Source organism: Bombina bombina, chromosome 2 (genome assembly GCF_027579735.1).
Source record: "Bombina bombina isolate aBomBom1 chromosome 2, aBomBom1.pri, whole genome shotgun sequence".
Lineage (NCBI taxonomy): Eukaryota > Metazoa > Chordata > Amphibia > Anura > Bombinatoridae > Bombina > Bombina bombina.
The window spans coordinates 1325762387-1325784749 of record NC_069500.1 but is presented as its reverse complement, the minus strand read 5'-3'; the positions used below and the strand labels follow the sequence as shown (position 1 = coordinate 1325784749).

The 22363-nt window shown below is 35.6% G+C and overlaps 1 protein-coding gene across 4 annotated transcripts in view; it reads left to right on the top strand.

Annotated features, from left to right (window-relative positions):
• The window catches only part of DOK7 (docking protein 7), a 397628-nt gene that overhangs the window by 265095 nt on the left and 110170 nt on the right, over positions 1-22363 (top strand). Inside the window, exon 9 of one of the 4 annotated variants that reach the window (XM_053704186.1) lies at positions 20032-20842. The exons of the other annotated variants lie outside the window; for them this stretch is intronic. Coding sequence (XP_053560161.1) covers positions 20032-20040 — 9 coding nt within the window. The 3' untranslated portion in view covers positions 20041-20842. Of the gene's footprint in view, positions 1-20031; positions 20843-22363 lie in introns of those variants that run through there. 4 annotated transcript variants of the gene reach the window in all.

Below are 22363 nucleotides of genomic sequence, written 5' to 3'. Positions count from 1 at the left end.
GGTTGGAGCATTTTTAAATTAAATGGCTTTGAGTATAGTCTGTATCACACAAATTAGTGATGCTTTGATATGTTTTCAATCCTTCAACATGAAACCACAACATTTTTTGGCATTTGTAGTAAAATAATTGCATTGTGCAAAAGTGTGGGTAAATAGTGCGCTGGTGGAATAAAGTATCAAACTCCTTACAGTGTTTTTAGATCCTTCAATCTAAAAGTAATGTGTAGAGAAAAGAAAGGAGGTTTTGTAAGGGCGCTAATAGCTAAAGATACTATGTGAATTTATTAAGTGTATATCTGTGATAAGAGTTTAAAGTATTAATAAAATCAGATCTAAAAAATGTGTAAAAAACATACAGTTTATTTATGTGTAAAAAACAGGTTATTTGGTTACAATATGATTAAAGAACTTATAGAGACGTCTCTAGTACAAATCAATAAAATTTAAAAACAGACAAAAATACAGAAAAAATAAATCAATAAAAGATAAGATAAAAAAGCAAGTAGTACTATTTGAGAATATTCGTATGCTACTTATTATGTTGGTCACTCAGAAATATCACATGTAATGTGACTAGGCAGTTTGCCAAACTTTCCGTGAGTATTTTAAAGTTCATAAAATTTCATACATACTTTCATTTGAAATTCGTTTACCAACTGGATAAAAACTTTGAAAAAAGATGGAGCTTAAAGCAGAGCTGTGCATAAAAAGTGTTTGTATAGAGTTGTATCTTTCTGTCAAAATATACCAGACCTTTGTATTAGTTTCAGAGCAAACTTTCAGGGATAATTATCATGTCCATATATATGAACCAAGAGAGATGTCCCATAAACTTATTTTGCTAATGGTTTGAGATTGCAGTTTGCGACTCCCATACAAATTGTACCTTATCGTATACGTGAGCTATAGCAGGGTATCCTGTGCATCCTGCAGCTCGGTTCCTCCGATAGTGTCCTCGTGTTGTTGGCGTCTGACGTCACATCCAATGTGTGGGGGCCCGCCCTGCGTCCGCCAATCAATGCTTAGCCAGTTTCAGGATACCTTTTTGCATCCGACACAAGGTGTACAATTTTCTTCTTATTTCTGATACTTCTGATACTTGCTTGTACCGGTCAGCAGAGGTGTGTTTGAATGAAATAAATTTACCTGCACTTAGTGCTTTTAAGCACGCAGGTTCCGATGATATATAATTTCAATGTCTTTTGTTAACAATCAACCCGGGTTGGTTCATTCGGTTCAAACGATAGTGGAGTCAAGGATACAGTCTTTAGCTTCTACGCGTTTCACTCCCTCTAGGAGCTTTATCAAGAATGATTCTGACTGTTTGACTCCTCTCTTTAATAGGTGTATCCAGTGTCTCATTGGTTCAAAGAAATCTCGTAGTTAAGGTGGTATCCATGGTTTGCACTTGCTCCTAATACATTGCTCCATCATAATATTTATCATAAGTTTGACCAAACATATTTCAGACCAATTTATTTTAAAACAATTTCATTGTCGTGTTACCTTAAGACAATTTAATTTATTTAAACCTATTATGTTAAGGATAGGTGGAGATGTGGAGAAACATATAATAGGATTGTTAGGTTTAAGGGTGCACTAAAAAATACGTGCACTAAAAAATACGTTCTTTAATCTAGAAGAAATGGTGAGATGTCCAATTCTGAATTTAACCCTTTGGGGAATAGCGTGTCAAATTTAAAGATGTACTCTGCCTCTTTAAGGAGCAGTTTCTTCTGTATATCCCCGCCTCTCCAGTGTTTTTCTACTTTGTATATACCCCAATAGGATAGATCTTTTGTGTTGCCCTTATGTGTGGTTTTGAAATGTTGATAGAGGTGTGTGTCTTCCATTCCATTCTCTATATTATTGAGATGTTCCCTGATTCTATCTCTCAGAGTTCTCTTAGTTTCTCCAAAATAAAAAAGATTGCAAGTGCATTTTAGGACATAGATAATACCTTTGTGTGAGCATCTTATAAGTTCTTTGATTGGTATGGTATTGTTAGGACCTATCTGTATCATATTGGATTTATTGCTGTGTTTACATGACTTACATGTGTAACATGGGAAAAAGCCTGTTAATTTTTGTCCATGGAGGTCTTTTTGTATTAGTTTGTTTTTATTGGCTTTTTTTAGGTCACTAGGTGCAAGGGTTGATTTTAAATTACTAGCTTTTTTGAAAACAAAACTGGGGTTATCTGTAACTTTTTCTCCCAGGATATTGTCTTCCTTGATGAGATGCCAATGCTTTTTTATGATTTTTTTCACCATATTATGATCAATGTGATAATCTGTTATAAATGGAATTTTTATTTTATTTTCATCTATATTTGTTTTTTCTTTGTATGTTAATAATGATTCCCTATTGGTGTTTTTAGCCCTTTCTAATGCTTTTTTGGTATGTGTTGTGTTATAACCTCTTGAGTTAAATCTTTCTATTAGTGTTCCGGCCTGAATTTCAAAGTCTGCCATCCTAGAGCAGTTTTTTCGAACTCTAAGGCACTGCCCTATTGGTATGTTATCCTTCCAAGCATCCAGATGACAACTTTTAGCGTGCAAATAATTATTACAGTCAACTTGTTTAAAGTATGTTTTTGTCTCTATCTTATTGCCCAATACCATCATTTCTAAATCAAGGAAGGTAATTCCTTCTTTACTTTGGTTATGTGTGAAATGTAGACCTAAAGTATTTTGGTTCATCTTTTCAAACATTTTGATTAGATCGGTCTCCTGCCCTTTCCAAATTATTAACAGGTCATCTATGTACCTTTTGTAGAGTACAAGGTTTGCACCATAGCCGCCAGACCCAAAGAAATTCTCTTCCCAAAGGCCCATAAAAAGATTGGCATAGCTAGGTGCAAACCTTGTACCCATTGCTGTTCCTTCTGTTTGGAGATAGAACTTATTATCAAAGGAGAAATAGTTGTTCTCTAAAATGAATTTGATGCTCATTAAAATGAATTCCTTATGTATTTCTGGCATATCTGTGTCTTTCGATAGATAGTGGTTAATTGCCTCCATTCCCTTTTTATGGTCTATTATTGTGTAAAGTGACGTTACATCACATGTGGCTAGGTACATATCATCTTCCCACTGAAAGGTATTTAGGATGTTGAGTACTTGAGTGGAATCCCTCAAATAAGAGTTTAGGTTTGTTACATATTTTTGTAAGTATCCGTCTACATATCGTGAAAGATTGGAGGAGATGGAATCGATCCCTGATATGATGGGCCTACCAGGGGGATCGATTAGGCTCTTGTGAATTTTTGGTAGAAAGTAAAAGATCGGTATTCTTGGATTGTGCGGAGTTAAGAATTGAAATTCTTTATCATTTAATACACCTGATCTTTTACCCTCTACCAGTAATTTATTCAATGTTTGTACATATTTATTAGTAGGATTAAGATCCAATTTTTTATATGTTGTGATATTGTCTAATAGTCTGTGGGCTTCAATGAGATATTTGGCGGTGTCCATCACGACTATGCCGCCGCCCTTATCTGCAGATTTTATGGTTAGTTCTTTATTGTTCTGTAAATTGTTTATGATGGATTTTTCTTTCAGGCTCAAATTAAACTGTTTTGGTTGTTGGGGATTACATCTTTTGATGTCTTTCAGTACTAATTTTTCGAAAGTATCTAGATAATTCCCTTTTGATTGTATAGGGTTAAATTTCGATTTGGGTTTTAAATTGGAGTGATTAATTTTCACGGGTGCTTGTATACTTAGCTGTCTCTCTGTAGGGTTTTTTAAAAAATGTCTTTTCAAAGTAAGATTTCTCACGAATTTTTTTACATGTATAAAAGTATTGAATTTATTGAGTCTAGCAGTGGGGGCATATGTAAGACCTAAGCTCAGGACTTTTTCTTCCTCTTTGTTTAGGGGAGTGCTGCTTAAATTATATATTCCTTGCGTGTTATTAGTTATCTCCCTCTTTTTGCTACTTTTTCTGGATAATCCCCTTCCTCTCTTTCCTCTAATCCCCTTTTTCTTCTGGGATTTGTTGCTGTTTCTGGTTGGAAGAGTTCTCTTGAGGTGCCCTCTCTCAGAGGGCTTTTCCCTAAAAAAAGGGGGGAATCATTATGTGTTTGGTATTCTCTTCTTTGCTCTAGGTCTCTTAGGGGTTCAAACCTATTATGGGTCGGGGTTCTCCAAGAGTCCCATTGTCTATTTTCTCTCCTATAAGTTCTTGGGTGCTCCCACTCACTGGGTTTTTCATTGTATGTTCTGGAATGGGTATTATCTATCCTATTATGTGGATGATATTGTTCTCTTGCTCTATGCCATGATTGTTGGTTGTGATGCCGGTCTCTATTATAGTTAAATGATCTTTCAGTTTGATAGTTATTCCTATTGGATGTGTTTTGATACCTATAATTATCATAATGATGATAAGTGTTATGTTGTCTCTTGTTATTATAAGTATTACCATGTGGAGGATAATAGGTGTGGGTCTTCAATGTGTCTGGGTTAACTTCAGAGATTTCTTCTATTTGCTGAGACTGATTGTTATTTTTAATGTCTCTTTCCATCTTTCCCCATTTTGTTCTTAATAAATCTTTATTCAGATTATTTAATTTATCCATTATTACTTTTTGTCTTTCTTTATATTCATTTTCATTTTTCCTATCCTTTAATTTCTCTTTAATTTCTAAGATATTTTTCTCAATAATTAAAAGTGTTTCTTTTCTAGATCTTTTAAGAATCTCAATTAGTGTATTAGAGGCTTTAGTTAGTGTGTCTTTCCATTCTGTTTGTAGAGTTTCGCTTAAAGTGAAAGTGCAATTTTTCTTTAAAAGTAATCCTTTTGGTATAATGCCTTTTTTTGTGTATCTGTTAAGAAAAACTAATTCCATTTGTTGCTTTAATTCTTTTGTGAGTTCGTGTTCTAAGCTTTGCATTAGGTCTAAGGTTTTATCTGAGCTGATCTGATTTATTAAAGGGATATTTTCCTCTCTCATATCTAGAAATATTTTGTCCCTAAAATCAAAGATGTCCTCCATATTAGGTTAGATGGTGTAAAAAACCTGCTGCAACTATTAAAGTGAAGGAAAATCGTAATGTGCAAAAGTGTGGGTAAATAGTGCGCTGGTGGAATAAAGTATCAAACTCCTTACAGTGTTTTTAGATCCTTCAATCTAAAAGTAATGTGTAGAGAAAAGAAAGGAGGTTTTGTAAGGGCGCTAATAGCTAAAGATACTATGTGAATTTATTAAGTGTATATCTGTGATAAGAGTTTAAAGTATTAATAAAATCAGATCTAAAAAATGTGTAAAAAACATACAGTTTATTTATGTGTAAAAAACAGGTTATTTGGTTACAATATGATTAAAGAACTTATAGAGACGTCTCTAGTACAAATCAATAAAATTTAAAAACAGACAAAAATACAGAAAAAATAAATCAATAAAAGATAAGATAAAAAAGCAAGTAGTACTATTTGAGAATATTCGTATGCTACTTATTATGTTGGTCACTCAGAAATATCACATGTAATGTGACTAGGCAGTTTGCCAAACTTTCCGTGAGTATTTTAAAGTTCATAAAATTTCATACATACTTTCATTTGAAATTCGTTTACCAACTGGATAAAAACTTTGAAAAAAGATGGAGCTTAAAGCAGAGCTGTGCATAAAAAGTGTTTGTATAGAGTTGTATCTTTCTGTCAAAATATACCAGACCTTTGTATTAGTTTCAGAGCAAACTTTCAGGGATAATTATCATGTCCATATATATGAACCAAGAGAGATGTCCCATAAACTTATTTTGCTAATGGTTTGAGATTGCAGTTTGCGACTCCCATACAAATTGTACCTTATCGTATACGTGAGCTTTTATGGTTAAAGAACTAACCATAAAATCTGCAGATAAGGGCGGCGGCATAGTCGTGATGGACACCGCCAAATATCTCATTGAAGCCCACAGACTATTAGACAATATCACAACATATAAAAAATTGGATCTTAATCCTACTAATAAATATGTACAAACATTGAATAAATTACTGGTAGAGGGTAAAAGATCAGGTGTATTAAATGATAAAGAATTTCAATTCTTAACTCCGCACAATCCAAGAATACCGATCTTTTACTTTCTACCAAAAATTCACAAGAGCCTAATCGATCCCCCTGGTAGGCCCATCATATCAGGGATCGATTCCATCTCCTCCAATCTTTCACGATATGTAGACGGATACTTACAAAAATATGTAACAAACCTAAACTCTTATTTGAGGGATTCCACTCAAGTACTCAACATCCTAAATACCTTTCAGTGGGAAGATGATATGTACCTAGCCACATGTGATGTAACGTCACTTTACACAATAATAGACCATAAAAAGGGAATGGAGGCAATTAACCACTATCTATCGAAAGACACAGATATGCCAGAAATACATAAGGAATTCATTTTAATGAGCATCAAATTCATTTTAGAGAACAACTATTTCTCCTTTGATAATAAGTTCTATCTCCAAACAGAAGGAACAGCAATGGGTACAAGGTTTGCACCTAGCTATGCCAATCTTTTTATGGGCCTTTGGGAAGAGAATTTCTTTGGGTCTGGCGGCTATGGTGCAAACCTTGTACTCTACAAAAGGTACATAGATGACCTGTTAATAATTTGGAAAGGGCAGGGGACCGATCTAATCAAAATGTTTGAAAAGATGAACCAAAATACTTTAGGTCTACATTTCACACATAACCAAAGTAAAGAAGGAATTACCTTCCTTGATTTAGAAATGATGGTATTGGGCAATAAGATAGAGACAAAAACATACTTTAAACAAGTTGACTGTAATAATTATTTGCACGCTAAAAGTTGTCATCTGGATGCTTGGAAGGATAACATACCAATAGGGCAGTGCCTTAGAGTTCGAAAAAACTGCTCTAGGATGGCAGACTTTGAAATTCAGGCCGGAACACTAATAGAAAGATTTAACTCAAGAGGTTATAACACAACACATACCAAAAAAGCATTAGAAAGGGCTAAAAACACCAATAGGGAATCATTATTAACATACAAAGAAAAAACAAATATAGATGAAAATAAAATAAAAATTCCATTTATAACAGATTATCACATTGATCATAATATGGTGAAAAAAATCATAAAAAAGCATTGGCATCTCATCAAGGAAGACAATATCCTGGGAGAAAAAGTTACAGATAACCCCAGTTTTGTTTTCAAAAAAGCTAGTAATTTAAAATCAACCCTTGCACCTAGTGACCTAAAAAAAGCCAATAAAAACAAACTAATACAAAAAGACCTCCATGGACAAAAATTAACAGGCTTTTTCCCATGTTACACATGTAAGTCATGTAAACACAGCAATAAATCCAATATGATACAGATAGGTCCTAACAATACCATACCAATCAAAGAACTTATAAGATGCTCACACAAAGGTATTATCTATGTCCTAAAATGCACTTGCAATCTTTTTTATTTTGGAGAAACTAAGAGAACTCTGAGAGATAGAATCAGGGAACATCTCAATAATATAGAGAATGGAATGGAAGACACACACCTCTATCAACATTTCAAAACCACACATAAGGGCAACACAAAAGATCTATCCTATTGGGGTATATACAAAGTAGAAAAACACTGGAGAGGCGGGGATATACAGAAGAAACTGCTCCTTAAAGAGGCAGAGTACATCTTTAAATTTGACACGCTATTCCCCAAAGGGTTAAATTCAGAATTGGACATCTCACCATTTCTTCTAGATTAAAGAACGTATTTTTTAGTGCACGTATTTTTTAGTGCACCCTTAAACCTAACAATCCTATTATATGTTTCTCCACATCTCCACCTATCCTTAACATAATAGGTTTAAATAAATTAAATTGTCTTAAGGTAACACGACAATGAAATTGTTTTAAAATAAATTGGTCTGAAATATGTTTGGTCAAACTTATGATAAATATTATGATGGAGCAATGTATTAGGAGCAAGTGCAAACCATGGATACCACCTTAACTACGAGATTTCTTTGAACCAATGAGACACTGGATACACCTATTAAAGAGAGGAGTCAAACAGTCAGAATCATTCTTGATAAAGCTCCTAGAGGGAGTGAAACGCGTAGAAGCTAAAGACTGTATCCTTGACTCCACTATCGTTTGAACCGAATGAACCAACCCGGGTTGATTGTTAACAAAAGACATTGAAATTATATATCATCGGAACCTGCGTGCTTAAAAGCACTAAGTGCAGGTAAATTTATTTCATTCAAACACACCTCTGCTGACCGGTACAAGCAAGTATCAGAAGTATCAGAAATAAGAAGAAAATTGTACACCTTGTGTCGGATGCAAAAAGGTATCCTGAAACTGGCTAAGCATTGATTGGCGGACGCAGGGCGGGCCCCCACACATTGGATGTGACGTCAGACGCCAACAACACGAGGACACTATCGGAGGAACCGAGCTGCAGGATGCACAGGATACCCTGCTATAGCTCACGTATACGATAAGGTACAATTTGTATGGGAGTCGCAAACTGCAATCTCAAACCATTAGCAAAATAAGTTTATGGGACATCTCTCTTGGTTCATATATATGGACATGATAATTATCCCTGAAAGTTTGCTCTGAAACTAATACAAAGGTCTGGTATATTTTGACAGAAAGATACAACTCTATACAAACACTTTTTATGCACAGCTCTGCTTTAAGCTCCATCTTTTTTCAAAATAATTGCATACAATGTACAGTTATTTCTTATATTGGAAAATTAATTTACAAAAATATTCATAAATGAGTTGTAAATCCTTTTCCAGCTTTAGAATATGTTTTTTGGCCCTGATTTATGACATTCTGGACGGACAAGGTTCGCTCCCGGGATCATTGTTTACCCAGCATTGTAGCAAGCAGATTGCATGAGCATTTGGTTGCGTGAGAGCAGGGCTCTCGGCATTATCAGATCTTATAGGAGCCTTGAGGTGGTGGAGAGGTTAAGTAACCCAGGTTTTAGGACCATAGATACTTCACTAGTGTTAAAGCCCTGCTCAGGCCCGAAGCTGTGTCCGCAGTTACTAGTGGTATGCCTCAGTGATCAGTTCTTGGGCCTGTTTTGTTTATCATATTCATTAGTGATATTAGTATTGAGCCTCAGGGAAGGTGTGTTATTATTGCAGATTATGAAAAATCTAATGTATTAATGTTTAAGGTTGGGTAGATAATAAGTACACATAAATGAGACATTTTTTCGTATAGTTTATGTAATTTGTTAATGCAATTTTATACAATTTATAATACAGTAGCACAGGAGGTGAGACCAGAAGAATATGCATTTTTAGAAACAGGTATTAGCAGCAGAAAAAGTGTGATTCTAACACCAATGTAAAGCTCACTAGGGTATGTTTCAGTAAATGCCATGATTTAAATAAAAATATATACCTGCTAAATATTGGGAACTTATCAATTAATAAAGGAAAGTATCTACTAGGTCTAAAATATACTACTCTTTTTATGGGAGAGTGGAAGCACTTGAAGATGTTCTTGAGTTAGTAAATATAGGTTTCATGAGTATTTATGACATTAAGAAGTAGCCTGCTGGTGTGAGTTGGATGACTTCTTTATCCTGTCTAAAAGTGTTGGGTAAAGTTAAAAAGTTCAATAAACTTTAGTCAAAGTTTTAACTTTTAAATTGTTTTGAGTACATAAAGAAGATATGCATGTAAAGGGTGGTGATTTAAAAAAGCATATTAATGAAGGGAGAGATGAAGATGAAGGCGTTAAATATTTAGATAAAGATTTTAAAGTAGCCAATATCGGAATGACTAACTAAGTGTATTATCACTGAATGTTTGCCAGTATTAAGTGCCGTAGATGTTTCTTTATATAATGAGCCTTTTAAAGTGCACATATATGAGAAAATGCTTCCCTCTGTAATATTTAAAGAAACAGTTAACACCTTGTAATTATAAGACATTTTTGTTGTGTTACAATAGAATAACATATTAGTCAATTCTTAGGGCAAGATTTATTAATTTTGCACACCTGTCCGCACCTTATCGGAAATTGTGGGCCGAACTTGTTCCCCATATTTATCATTGCATGTGGGAACACTCATACAATACCGCCCCCTAACCTCATGCAATCAATTGCATTAGAGTAAGGCTTGTCAATCACCCTGGTCTAATGAATCTGGGTGATTTTCATCCGCTAACTCCAGTTTGGCTGAGAGGGTTTATGAACCGCTGCTTCATAAATATCAGTTGCAAGCTCAAATTAGCGAGCCTGTAAGAGATCGGGGCATTCGCCTTGTCATAAATCTTACCCTTAATGTTTTTAAAACAAATTAACATCCTTTTTACTTCAAAAAATTTTCAATAGCCAAACTCCAACAACCATTTGAAGGAGCTAATCTGGGCTTTAGTTTGCAGACAACAAGGCTAGCCACTGTTGTAAAGTCAGTAAAAATTTAATTATTTTGCAGTTGTTATCAGTTGAAGCCAATAAGGAACAGATATGTAGCAGGGTTATAGCCTTGAGAAGTCAGCAGGTGCATTTCAATGTTTGATAGTTAGAAATTGCTCAATTTTCACATCTACATTACATGAACAATGAGCAAAACAAATAATTAAATATAAACATATATACAAATTTTAATGTATTTACTGTCCTTAAATGGGAGAAAAAAAGCACTGTCCATACTTTTTGTTCTTTTTTAATTAAATATTATGGCCTAGATTACAAGCGGAGCACAAACATATTAGTGCTATTCTATACTAACATCACTCAAGCTAAATCAATAGCACTCTTACTTTTTCACTCATATTACAAGTTCAAAGTAAAACTGTATTTTCTATAGCAAAATGTGCTAACATCTGGATGATGGATAGTGCTTTAAATCCATCACATAATAGACTTCTCTTCAGGTGCAATGGAAAATTCATGTCAGATATTGCTTAAAGTGCTAAGCAGAAGGTGCGCTTAACCTCCACTTGAGTAGTGGAGTTCTTAAAGGGACATTCCAGTCAAAACTGAAATGCACATAAATGAATTACATCTTAATGTAGAGACATATTTACAATATACATGTACTGGCAAAAATGCTTCTAGTAAAAGTTATCACTGTTTTAGTGTTAATAGTTTTCTCTGCACGTGCATGTGAAGCATAGCTAGGTATTCTCAGTGCACTAGCATTTTAAATACTGCAACTGCTCAGAAAGCCAGTGGGGCTTGTAGCATGTCAACAATGAACAAATTCAGTCATTGCCAGATGGTATAAGCACCTTAGTTCTCAGAGCAAGTGCTGTATTCAAAATGCTGGTGCACGATGCATTAAAACAGCTATAGCTTTTATTAGATGCAAATTTGCCAATACATGTATATTACAAAATGCATCTATTTAAAACTGAAATGCATCCATGTGGGTTCCAATTTTGGCTGGAATGTCCCTTTTACTTATTTTAAAACTAAAACCAAATTCAAATAATAATAAATTCCAATAGCAGGTAGGGGGCGCAAAACACAATATGATTGATTAAATATTACAGTGAGCGCTACAAGCAAAGGGCTAAGGTATTATGATAAACAGTTCTATCTATGGCATCTTTTTTGGAATTTTTTGGAAGTTTCTAAGAACATAGGCTTCTAATAACATAGGATTACATTTTCAGTGCCTCCATTTACATAGTACTCACTATCTTGGATCCAGAATAACATCACATAAAGCCTCTGTGCACAGTCACATTTTTAAGATTGTAGACACACCAAGAGACTATTTGTTACCTATTTATTTATTTATTCACTTTATTTATTCACTATTTTGTCACTTTTTGATCTATTTGTGATTATTTTTCACACTCCATTTTCACAAGCACAACAATTGCCATTTTTGATTTTAAGATTGTCTTGACTTTTTAAGTTTTTGATTTTTCATTTTCTGGATTGCTATATTTTTTGGATGTTTTTGAATTCCCATCTTTGGATTCTATTGGAACTGTCACCTGCACATTAGACATTAAGATTGACACTGTTCACACGGATCCAACACCACATAGGAAGACTTTACAGTTACAACTACCCTTATAGGACACACTCCATATCAATTTATATAGAATTTTTTTTTTTTTTTTAACAATAGTGTGGTGTATGCAATGACCACCTGACCTCATTGTACTCTATTGCATTGTATTTTACTATTGCATCATTTTATATTATGAACCTTAATTATAAAAGCATAGGATTGAATAAAGTTTCTTTCAATCAAAGAAGGAACAGGGCTGCACAGTGTTCTAATTGCTTTATTACTAAGAAATTGCACAGAAATCCATCTCGAGCACAGGACGTCTATGCTCCACCCAAATCCCAACAACACTCAATACACCAATAAAAAGTAAAAGCATGGGGAGGTTAAACAAACAAACCTTGAAATAAGATACTATAGTATGCTGACTCTATATAAAAGATGAAAGCCCATACAGGCTAAGAAAATGCAACTAGAAAGCACGCTATGTACCACTATTCTAAAGTAACCGGTTACTGCTGAGTTATAATGCAAGCGGGGCCCCGGAGTATAATTGAAATGTATGAAAGCTCCCAATAGTTATCCAAACTTCCAGGCACTTAGTGCTAGATGCACGCACTGGTTTAGATAAGATTCAAACTCCTAATGTCAGTTCATTGGTAACAGATGCACTTATGTTGACTTCGCCTGGCACACAAGTGTTAACAACACGCACAGGCACAAAACTGAACAGTCCACAAAAATGTGTAAATGTTGCCGCTTGTTATTCATCTGTACAGTGATTGATACTGAAAGTTCACAGTGTAATCCTGCTCAGCACAAAATTGTATACAAAATGTCAGATAGCTGATATAATTAACTTGTAACAAATTAGCCGGATACTTGATCTCTTTACATTTAAACTTGACCGGTAAGCAACACTTATTCCTCTCCTAACCTCACCTCTTATCCATTTGCATTTGCCACATAAAGAATGCTGTGGTTCAAATAAACATACCTGCATCACCGGAGTCTGTGATAGAGTGTGGATTGGTGTCTTCACTTGCGTTACCACTTAGAGAGATCCTGGAAATTGTTTCAGCGGTTTGTTTGAATCCTCTGCTCAAAGCTCCTACGTCACCAGTGTCTATTCATGATGCATTTAGCCCCTCCCACTGCAGGTTAAAGACCGGGGCTTTATCAGATGTATTCGATAGAGGCTAATCCCTACTTATATTATGTTTTTTATTTAGAGGCAACACCTCTTTCCACTGGCATATCTATGACAAGACTAAGCTTGCTGCTAAACTAACTTATTTACTAATAGTGCATAGCGTGCTCATAATGGGACAGGTTGAAAAAATATCACCATTCTACTAATCTACACGGTGATCAAACATTTCTATATATTGAAAATGCACAATTTATTTACAATGTAATGATCCACCAATGACATTAGTGAAAAGGAAACTCAATGATCATTTTATATTTACATATTTATATATCAATGTAGGATTATATGGGACATTAGTTAATACAGAGAAGTATTAATATAGAGAAGTGATAACTTTTTCGCTATTACCCACTTATCCACCATATTGCTTTGAAAATATATAACACATGTCTTTGTTAAAATATCCAGTCTTTCTATACCTTGCTCATTTTATTACTACCTGCTATGATTTACTCTAATAGCTCAATAGTGATGGTTCGAAAATCCCTATACTACCTGAAATATTTTATACTATTTGCTGATTACAGTTTCATCAACACCCTTATGTTGCCAACCTAATCATGCAGAAAACGAGTCAATGGGGAGCTGGACTATAATAAGCAGTTATTTTACTTATTTTAAGTTAAAGATTTGAGTACATGTGAAATATCTATTTTCAATTTAGCATAAATACATATGACAATTTATAGGAAGCATGAGTACTCAATCTTCTCATTCAAGCCAATGAGGCACAGAATCTGCATCCCATGAAATCAGGATTTAAACCTAAGTCTAAATTCATGCCTCATCTATCATTGTCATCAAGCATTCAAACTTTTGTCAAATGTGTAGAAGAAGATGTCAACAGAATAGGGATTACAGGGATTGTCAGTGACAACTTGAGCAAACAAGAAAGGGTAGCTCTTGAGGAACGCACTAAAAGGAGAGATCTTATATTTAAGCCGTCTGATAAAGGCGGAAATATTGTGATCTTAAATCAAGAGGCGTATGTGCGTGAGGTCAAGAGACAGCTCGGTGTCACTGAGCAGTATAAACAGGTCCCCTATAGCACCTATGAAAAATCATGCAATGAATTATTATTTATGCTTAATCGAGCAAGAGATGATGGTCTTCTAACTGTAAAAGAACATCAAGCTTTGAATAACTCGCATCCAGTTTTACCAACATTTTACTGTATCCCAAAAGTACACAAGCACTTAACTAACCCTCTAGGACGCCTGATAATTTCGGGCATTGGAGGTCCAACTGAGGGTATAAGTAAATATGTAGATTGTTTTTTATGTCCCTTTTTAGAATCCCTGTCTTCTTTTGTTCGGGATACTGGTGATGTCTTGAAAAAACTGGATAAAATCACAGTAGACGAAGATATGTTATTAGTAACCATGGATGTTGAATCCCTCTATTCCTCTATCCCCCATATAGCAGGCTTGAATGCAGCCAGACATTTTTTAGAATTAAGAGGAAAGGAATATGAGGAAAACAACACCCTGGTACTAGATTTTTTTAATTTTATTCTTAAAAACAACATATTCTGTTTTGATGGGAAGCTGTATAGACAACTGAGGGGCACTGCAATGGGTGCGACATGCACACCCACTTATGCATGCCTGCATTTAGGTTTTTGGGAAAACAAAGTAGTCTTTTGTGAATTAGCGGAATGGATAGAGAAGCATGTAATTTTATGGCTGAGGTTGGTGGACGATATATTCATACTCTGGAAAGGGCATGAACAATCAGTTAATGAATTTGTTAAAATCCTCAATGAGAATGATTTAAATCTCTTTCTTACATTTAATGTAAGTAAAAATGAAGCGACTTTTCTTGATCTGAATATATCCAAAGTTGGGAATGAGATCCACAAGTATGTCCATCGCAAGAAGACAGCAACAAACAGCCTGTTACATGCTCAAAGCCATCAACCACAAACAGAAAAATGGTGTTCCAGTGGGACAATTTCTCAGGCTTAAGAGATGTTGTTCGTCTCCAGTAACCTTTGAGAAACAGGCAAAAGAAATGGCCGAGAGATTTATCTCTAGAGGCTACTCAAAGAGACAAGTGAAGAAAGCTTGGGTCAGAGATCGTTACACAGCAAGGAGTGACCTGCTATATAACCAGGGTAAGGCACAAAATGCTGAAAACCATGCCAGACTAGTGACAAAATATAACTCACATTGGAACAAGCTATGAAGTATTTTAAATACTCATTGGCACATTTTAGCAAATGATGCATCCTTAAGAGGTTGCATTTCGGAATATCCTTTACTGACTGCAAAAAGAGCACCAAATATAAGAGACAAGTTAGTGCATATTGAGTATAAAAGGGAACCAAGCACTAACTAGCTAACCTCAGCACGTAATCAAGTTGGGTCTGTACCTTGTGGTCACTGTGTATATTGTGTATACATAAAAAGGTCAACTAGCTTCTGTACACCAACGCGAAAAAAGATGCATTATGTGAGAGAGAGAATTTCCTGCACTTCAACAAATGTCATTTATCTGTTGAACTGTCCATGCCCTAGGTTCTATGTGGGTAAAACCACAAGGGAGCTCAAGATAAGAGTACGTGAGCATAGGGACGACATTAAAAACAATGATAAAGACAGCCCGGTAGCAAGACATTTCAAAGCATTTCATAACTCAGATCACAGTAAATTACAGATGATGGGCATTGAACAGTTAAAAGAAAGTAGACGAGGAGGTAATTTGGATAGGATCATTCTACAACATGAATCTAGATGGATTCACAGATTAAACACACTAAGTCCCAATGGCTTGAATGAGAAGATTGAGTACTCATGCTTCCTATAAATTGTCATATGTATTTATGCTAAATTGAAAATAGATATTTCACATGTACTCAAATCTTTAACTTAAAATAAGTTAAATAACTGCTTATTATAGTCCAGCTCCCCATTGACTCGTTTTCTGCATGATTAGGTTGGCAACGTAAGTGTGATGATGAAACTGTAATCAGCAAATAGTATAAAATATTTCAGGTAGTATAGGGATTTTTGAACCATCACTATTGAGCTATTAGAGTAAATCATAGCAGGTAGTAATAAAATGAGCAAGGTATAGAAAGACTGGATATTTTAACAAAGACATGTGTTATATATTTTCAAAGCAATATGGTGGATAAGTGGGTAATAGCGAAAAAGTTATCACTTCTCTATATTAATACTTCTCTGTATTAAAGGGACATGACACCCACATTTTTTCTTTCATGATTTAGAAAGAGAATGCATTTTTAAACATCTTTCTAATTTACTTCTATTATCTAATTTGTGTAATTCTCTTGATATTCTTTGCTGAAAAGCATATCTAGATATGCTCAGTAGCTGCTGATTGGTTGCTGCACATAGAAGCCTCATGTGATTGGCTCACCCATGTGCATTGCTTTTTCTTCAAATAAGGATATCTAAAAAATGAAGCAAAATAAATAATAGAAGTAAATTGTAATGCTGTTTAAATTTGTATGTTCTATCTGAATCATGAAAGAAAGATTTTGGGTTTAGTGGCCCTTTAACTAATGTCCCATATAATCCTACATTGATATATAAATATGTAAATATAAAATGATCATTGAGTTTCCTTTTCACTAATGTCATTGGTGGATCATTACATTGTAAATAAATTGTGCATTTTCAATATATAGAAATTTTTGATCACCGTGTAGATTAGTAGAATGGTGATATTGTTTCAACCTGTCCCATTATGAGCACGCTATGCACTATTAGTAAATAAGTTAGTTTAGCAGCAAGCTTAGTCTTGTCATAGATATGCCAGTGGAAAGAGGCATTACCTCTAAATAAAAAACATAATATAAGTAGGGATTAGCCTCTATCGAATACATCTGATAAAGCCCTGGTCTTTAACCTGCAGTGGGAGGGGCGAAACGCGCCATGAATAGACACTGGTGACGTAGGAGCTTTGAGCGGAGGATTCAAACAAACCGCTGAAACAATTTCCAGGATCTCTCTAAGCGGTAACGCAAGTGAAGACGCCAACCCACACTCTATCACAGACTCCGGTGATGCGGGTATGTTTATTTGAACTGCAGCATTCTTTATGTGGCAAATGCAAATGTATAAGAGGTGAGATTAGGAGAGGAATAAGTCTTGCTTACCGGTCAAGTTTAAATGTAAAGAGATCAAGTATCCGGCTAATTTGTTACAAGTTAATTATATCAGCTATCTGACATTTTGTATACAATTTTGTGCTGAGCAGGATTACACTGTGAACTTTCAGTATCAATCACTGTACAGATGAATAACAAGCGGCAACATTTACACATTTTTGTGGACTGTTCAGTTTTGTGCCTGTGCGTGTTGTTAACACTTGTGTGCCAGGCGAAGTCAACATAAGTGCATCTGTTACCAATGAACTGACATTAGGAGTTTGAATCTTATCTAAACCAGTGCGTGCATCTAGCACTAAGTGCCTGGAAGTTTGGATAACTATTGGGAGCTTTCATACATTTCAATTATACTCCGGGGCCCCGCTTGCATTATAACTCAGCAGTAACCGGTTACTTTAGAATAGTGGTACATAGCGTGCTTTCTAGTTGCATTTTCTTAGCCTGTATGGGCTTTCATCTTTTATATAGAGTCAGCATACTATAGTATCTTATTTCAAGGTTTGTTTGTTTAACCTCCCCATGCTTTTACTTTTTATTGGTGTATTGAGTGTTGTTGGGATTTGGGTGGACGTCCTGTGCTCGGGATGGATTTCTGTGCAATTTCTTAGTAATAAAGCAATTAGAACACTGTGCAGCCCTGGTCCTTCTTTGATTGAAAGAAACTTTATTCAATCCTATGCTTTTATAATTAAGGTTCATATTATTCATTGGGACTGCTAGCACTTTTGCTCTTAGCATTTGATCAATTGTGTAGCACCACATTTTTATCTTTTTGTTTTATCATTTTATATTGCTGTACTTTTACTACTGATTTGTAAAACATGGATCCATGAAGTTTTATTTTTATTGTATAATTTTTATTGTATAATAAACTGTTTATCATAATACCTTAGCCCTTTGCTTGTAGCGCTCACTTTACCATTTAACCATTGTTACCACTGAAATCCACTAGGGGATTTTTTGGAAGAAAGCTTAAAGGGACACTGAACCCAAATTTTTTCTTTTGTGATTCAGGTAGAGCATGAAATTTTAAGCAACTTTCTAATTTACTCCCATTATCAAATTTTCTTCATTCTCTTGGAATCTTTATTTAAAATGCAAGAATGTAAGTTTAGATGCCGGCCCATTTTTGGTGAACAACCTAGGTTGTCCTTGCTGATTGGTGGATAAATTCATCCACCAATCAAAAACTGCTGTCCAGAGTTCTGAACCAAGAAAAAAACTTAGATGCCTTCTTTTTTATATAAAGATAACAAGAGAACGAAGAAACATTGAAAATAGGAGTAAATTAGAAAGTTGCTTAAAATTGCATGCTCTATCTGAAACAAGAAAGAAAACATTTGGGTTCAGTGTCCCTTTAAGGGGTACCCACGAGCGCTTGGTCTACTACATCATTCTAAGTATATCAAATATAGTTGCTATAACCTATAATGGTAATTTTATATAATAAGGCAATACAGATTTTATAAATGCCAATTAGTTTACCAAACAGTCCAATTTATAGGTGTATCCCTTTAAATAAGTCGGTAAGGTTGTCCACTGTATTCAGACGGTTGCGAAGGCTGCTCTTCTTTACAAAACTCCACTTCACCTTCACTTTGTTAGAAACAAAACAGACAGAAGGCACCTCCTACTGCAACTCTATGGGGCATATTTAATAAGGTGCGAGCGGACATGATCCGATATTGCGGATCATGTCCACCGCACAACGATAAATGCCGACAGCATACGGTGTCGGCATTTATCATTGCACCAGCAGTTCTGGTGAACTGCTGGTGCAATGCCGCCCCCTGCAGATTCGTGGCCAATCGGCCGCCAGCAGGGGGTGTCAATCAACCCGATCGTATTGGATCTGGTTGATTTTCAGTGATGTCTGTGCGCCGCCTCAGAGCAGGTGGACAGGTTATGGAGCAGTGGTCTGTATACCGCTGCTTCATAACATGTGTTTCTGATGAGCCTGAAGGCTCGCCAGAAATACGGGGTTTCAAGCTTCATACAGAGCTTGATAAATATGCCCCCATGACTATTTCAAAACTGTAATGCGTCTAAAAAAAAAAGGCTTGATTAGCCGAGAAATGCTTAGCAGTTTGTTTTAATACCTTAGGCAATTGTTGTGACAAAAGGTTTTCATACATTTGTACAAAAAAAACTGTGAAGCACGATTGTTTTACTACATCCAGTGTTGGAGGGAGCAGGGGGCTCATTACCCCATACTATCGGTCAGTAACCTGGGACACTGAGAGATCCCAGTCTGCTTTATATAACACGTATCAGTGCTGCTATTTTTGTGAGTTTGGTCGCACATCATGTTGAATTACTGACAGTTTAAGATTAATGGAGTTGCACAAGGAGGCACCTTATGACTGTTTTGTTTCTAACGGAGTGAGAGTTACTGCAAAACTATAATTTTGTATTAAAATTTAAGCAAGGCTAATCCTTTCTGTGTTATTGATTGTACTCCACGTGCAATCTAGCCTTATAATGTCAAGCAGTTTATCATATAAATGTTTTAGCAAAGAACATCTAGAGTGGATGTTCTTTCTGCATCCCTTGTACTTTATTGTTAAAGCAAATATTCAGTGATAAAATAACTCTTTGTGATGAGTGTCAGTTGCATTATTGGTGGATCTCTACTTGGTATGGTACGTCTTATATAATAATTGTATTTGTATATTTATTTTTCTTCTTCCAAGGGAAAATAAAACATTGAAGAATAACTTTCTAGACCACAGGAGCCAGGTACCCCAAATAATTCAAGACACAAATTCATCCACTGTTGCTCTGGAGTACTCAATGACACTTACTGCAATCTTCAGGGATGTGCGGGGAGATATTTAAGGGAGTTGTACCAGTCCCTTGATGCTTCGTTTTTAGATGCCCCACAATTTGTCCTGACCTAACTCCAGTTTAAACCCTGATCTGATGCTGAAATACTGGCTTACCTAACCACTGGCCTGCCTGATCTTCTGCTTGGCCACCTGTTTGACAACAGCCCTGTTACCTGCCACCTGCCTGACCACTGCTCTACCTGACCTGCTGCTTGGCCTACTGCCTGACCTGCTATCAGATAATTGGGCATCCGGATCTTACATCTGACCACCTGTTGGACTATTGGCTTGCTTGACTGCTACCTGGTCTGCTTGAACTTGCTCAGCTAACTATATACTGGGGCCACCTGCCAGAACTTTGACTGCCTGACTACTGGCCTACCTGACCTGTTGCATGGCCACCTGTCTGACTTGAGATTTGACTTCCTGCTGAACCAATAGCATTATTTGCCTACAATGTGGCCACCTGCTTGACTATTAGTTTGGTTAACTAATTTATAGACTGCTAGAACTTGGTCTACATAACCATGTACTACCTGCTCCAACTTTATCTTTCTTACTTTTTCTTAGATTCTTAATCTTTGCTCCAGGTTGCCTCCTATTGACCTCCTGCTCAGCCAACTCTGACACATATGCCCTGTATTTTAAATAGTAATTTTCCATTACACATTGAGGCCAAATTATCAAATGTCAACAGTGCGGATCAGGTACGACAGACCGCTGAATGTGGACAGCAATACGCTGCTGGTGCAACGCTGCCCTCTGCAGACTCGCGGCCAATCGGGTGCCAGCAGGGAGGTGTCAATCAACCCGATCGTACTCGTTTGGGTTGAATTGTGGCGATTCCTGTCCATCTCATCAGAGCAGATGGACAGTGTTATGGAGCCTGCAGGCTCGCCAGAAACACGGGGGCCTCAAACTCCATTCAGAGCTTGATAGATAGGCCCCAATGTGTGGAATATAGTATAAACTCAATTTCTTGAACAGCAAACATCCAGCTTGGTAAAAATTAAAATATTGTTGTGAATAATTGCAATATTTAGATTTATTTCTTCTGTTATTGTCTCTAATATTTTTTTTGGAAACCATTATTTGAAAACCATTACTAAATGTTATTAAAAGTGGACAGATTTCCGGAAGCATTTGATAAATAGGGCACAGTGTGGGAAAGATAGGGTCTGTCTGAATCTCACAGTTTTCATGATATGCTCTAAGCATTTACACCTTCATGTTCTCACTAATTTATCTTGCCAGCTGTATGCCAGTGAAGCTTGCTCAAATTTTACAATACACTTATTTAAATGACAGAAATGTAATGTAAACTAAAGTAGAGGCAAAAGCAAGCTAAAACTGTAGGGAGGACATTTGAACATTATAGTTTAATTTGTATTTGTTAAGTTTAATTTGTATTTGATAACTTCAATCTCCCCAGTAAGATTCTGTATCCCAGAGAGCTTCATTACAATTGTGAGATAACTTCAGACATACCCTGGGAACTCCCCTGTTCAGCATAGGGAACTTCTTTGTCCCTCTGACTTTCTGAGTTTATGAAACTGTCAGATGTATTTTATATGGAACAAATGCAAAATGCAATGTATGATCCTAATTTGTTAGAGTAACACATAATCTTTCAAAGCATAATCAGAATTTGTAAAACCACTGCCGTATAGAGAATAAAAAAGTATTTAAATACAAAATAGAAAGTGTCAAGCTTAAATGTAGTAAAACTTAAAGGACCACTAAAAACAGAAGAATTCCATAATCAGTACATGTATAATAAAGATACAACACAAAAGCACCTTTAATTTTAACATGTAGTAGATTATTTTCTGACTAATGTCAAAGTAAGTTAAAGGGACACTGTACCCAAATTTTTTCTTTCGTGATTCAGATTGAGCATGAAATTTTAAGCAACTTTCTAATTTACTCCAATTATCAAATTTTCTTCATTCTCTTGGTATATTTATATGAAATGCACGAATGTAAGTTTAGAGCCGGCCCATTTTTGGTGAACAACCTGGGTTGTCCTTGCTGATTGATGGATAAATTCATCCACCAATAAAAAAGTGCTGTCCAGAGTACTGAAACCAAAAAAAGCTTAGATGCCTTCTTTTTCAAATAAAGATAGCAAGAGAATGAAGAAAAAATGATAATAGGAGCAAATTAGAAAGTTGCTTAAAATTGCATGCTCTTTCTG